This window comes from Cicer arietinum, chromosome 5, assembly GCF_000331145.2.
Source record: "Cicer arietinum cultivar CDC Frontier isolate Library 1 chromosome 5, Cicar.CDCFrontier_v2.0, whole genome shotgun sequence".
Lineage (NCBI taxonomy): Eukaryota > Viridiplantae > Streptophyta > Magnoliopsida > Fabales > Fabaceae > Cicer > Cicer arietinum.
This window is the reverse complement of record NC_021164.2, coordinates 64,127,766-64,131,235: the sequence shown is the minus strand read 5'-3', so window position 1 is coordinate 64,131,235 and position 3,470 is coordinate 64,127,766. Positions and strand designations below refer to the sequence as shown.

Sequence of the window (3,470 nt, the reverse complement as noted above, 5' to 3'; positions counted from 1 at the left end):
TTAAATTTGGTTAACTTTAACCAATTGTATCTCAACACGATACAAGTTATGGTCATGAGAACGCGTGAAAGTAACCACAGCAAACTCTAGGTTTCTCTATAAAATAAAATTTTATATTTGATAAAGAAGTTGCTCAAATTTTTTTTTTATTTAAAAAAAACCTCATAAGTATGAGAGAAAATTAGTTATAAATCAAAAAATCATACAAAAAGTAAACACATTGTTATACAAGAAATATTAGTTATAAATTGAAAAATCACGAGAAAGTGGTGAACATATTGTTAACATCAGTTATTAGAGTGATATAATGTATACAGACTATTATCTTCTCAACTAAAATATGAAAAACTTTATGAGTTATTGACGTTGATGTAGAACCGTCGAAATGTTTATCTTATTTTTAAAAAAATATAGAAAGAATAGATTTGAAAATATCATTAATTCTGTTATAAAAAATTCTATAATTATTAAATAAAATATTAATAATTTATTTATTAAATTTTAAAAATATAATGTATAATAATTTTGCTTTAGACCTCATAACGTGTTGGGCCGGACATGATCTTTATGTTTTATTGACTATATCTAAAAATTTGACCAATTATTAAAGATAATATTCAATTGACCAATTATATGATCTGTTTCAAAATTAAAGACGATAATACCTAAAGTTAAAGTATTTTGTGTGTATATATATATAAGTACAAAACCCTCGAGAAACAAAATATGGAAAATTATTAAATTTCCCCATGGCGCTTAATATGACGGCACGATGTGATGAAATTAGGAATGATGAACAACCAAGTCCCACAGATTTGGTGAAATTGGATATACATACACGTTCTTATTTAGTCAACTCAAATCAAATACACTATGAAACTACCTTCAATCTTAAACCCATAGTTTTCAAGAATGTTTTCCGAGACAAGGGACTAAGTTATCTACAGCAATGTTTTGATGAGGATCCCTTTTTAAAGATGCCTGATAACTTTGAAATAGAAATTGCATATAAGCTTCAAGAATTTTATAATCTTTCTTATGGTTTCGATACTGAAGAAGATGACGACTTTGACCGCGATGAAGAAGAAGTTGAAGTAAATTTACGTCGTCGTGTCTTCCCTTTGATATTGGAGTTAGAGATTCACGAAGATGAAATTGATGATGATGATGATGATGATGATGATGAATTTGAAGAAGATCTTAAAATGGTTCCAGCTTCAAAAAAATTCATTGAGAATATGAAGACATGTGATTTCAATGTTGCAAAAGAGAGAGAAATATTGAGGTGTGTTATTTGTATGAATGAGTTTGATAATGTAAATATTAATAATGAGGTAACGTTATGCACACTGCCATGTAATCATGTGTTCCATCAAAATTGTGCTGTGCAATGGTTACAAACTAGTCATACTTGTCCCTTGTGTCGCTATCCAATGCCTACCAGATGATTATTGAAGAATATCGATCATGAGAGAAAGTGAAATCTTTATTGTTACTATTTTCTTTTTGTAACGGATTGTTCAGTTTTTTTTATTAAGTGTTTATTGTTATTACTGTTTTACTATTAATTTCTTTGTTTTGGACAAACAAGTTTTTGCACCAACTTATAATTATTTTTTAAAAACTATTTTAAGGATGGTGATGATTTAGCTTGACCGAATTGAATAGTTTTTTAATTTGTTTTTACGTTATATATTAAAGAAAAATATACCACAAATTTACCTTTCGTCCCTCAAAGGACATGAAAATAAAATTGTATGTAATGTTTGTTTTATTTATGTGTATCATCACAAAAGGTGTTATATTTGTTGACTCAGTCGTGTTATATTTTTGAAAATTTATGAACTTCTTTGAATCCAACTTGTGTCTAATTTTATTTTATTCTTTTAAATTTGTGGTGATTTCAAATATTTTGCATTAATGATTGACATCCAATTTGAGAAGTTTAAAAAAATAAAGATTCGAATTTGAATTTAAGTTTAATTTGTTTTTGTTATTAATTTAAACTAGTTTGTAACCCGTGCAGCCGCACGGAAACAATGATTTTAATAAATAAATGGTTATATTATATATATATATATATATATATATATCAAATTTCATAAATTTTATTGACATTAAAAAAATATGTTGACTTAAAAAAAATAATTTACAATAAAAAAATTAAAAAAAATCTAATTTTAACTTAACTTAAAAACTACTTTCTTATAGGCTCAATGTTATTGATAAAAAGTATGATTCTAACACCACTCTTTAATCTTACTCAAATGATGATGCCTTATTTTTGAATTCTACACATAATCTTTTTTCTTTCCAAAAAACTTATTATAAAGCAATACTTTTAATTTTAAACAAATAAAAACAATAATTATTAAAAAAAAATTAAATAATTAGATTAGATGAAATAATTTTTTTTTAAATAATAGACATGGACATATATAAAATAAGTAAATTAGTAAATGTAAAGATGAGTAAGTAACCTAATAATGAATTTTTATTTTTATTATTCAAAATATGTTATTTATATGAAATACATGACATTTAAGAATTAATATAAATTTTGTTGTATCAAGTGGCAAAATATATTTCATTTTAGTACTACTCACAGAATGAATCGATAAAATGAATTGTTTTTTTAATTCATACATAAATTTTATATTTTCTTAAATAAATTATTATTTTTCTCTTCAATATTCTGGAAATTTAATTGAATTCATGTTAAGAAGTCTAAATAAATTTTATATTTACTTAAATAAATTATTATTATTTATTTAATATATCTGTGTGCCAACACTATTATTAGACAACCTAAAATCAAAATTATTAGCACGGGCAGCAACTATTTGTGAGAGAATTTAAAATCAGAGTTATTTAGACAAATCTGGTATAAGAGAATAGAAATATAAATATACAAATGTACAATTTGTTGACTATTTATGAGTGAATTTAAAATCGGAATTATTAAGACAAATCTTATATAAGAGGATAGAAATATACATATACAAATTTACAATTTTTTGAGACAAAATTAAGAAACATAAACAATACAAAATAGATATATACATAACAAAATAGTAATCTTTTTATTGAACAAAATTTACCATTTAAGTAATTCGTGTGAAAAGCTTGCGAATGTCAGTACTATTTCCGTTGCATAAAAGTTTTGTTTGACATTGAGGAGGTCAAGACATAAATCGCATTCGCACAACTCTAACAACCAAATTTCATGACTCATTTATTGGAGAAATTGAAGTAACAAACTTTGATGAAGAAATTGAAGCAACGGAGATTTTTGTTTTCAGACATTGACATTGGATAAAGATGAATAAGAAAATTTTGGTAAAGAAAATTTAAAAAAGGAATTGTATATATCGAGATAATATGAATGATATTTATAACGGAGACACAAGAAATGAGAGAGTATTGAAGAGAGACGGTTTACGGAGCACAGGAATTAAGAAAGAAAGTAC

At 24.8% G+C, this 3,470-nt stretch overlaps 1 protein-coding gene across 1 annotated transcript; it reads left to right on the top strand.

The window, feature by feature from the left end:
- Positions 1-749: 749 nt before the first annotated feature.
- Positions 750-1,448, top strand: LOC101513936 (uncharacterized). The gene has a single exon (XM_004502087.1). It carries the CDS (start codon positions 750-752, stop codon positions 1,446-1,448), a length of 699 nt encoding a protein of 232 aa, XP_004502144.1.
- The last annotated feature ends 2,022 nt before the right edge of the window (positions 1,449-3,470 follow it).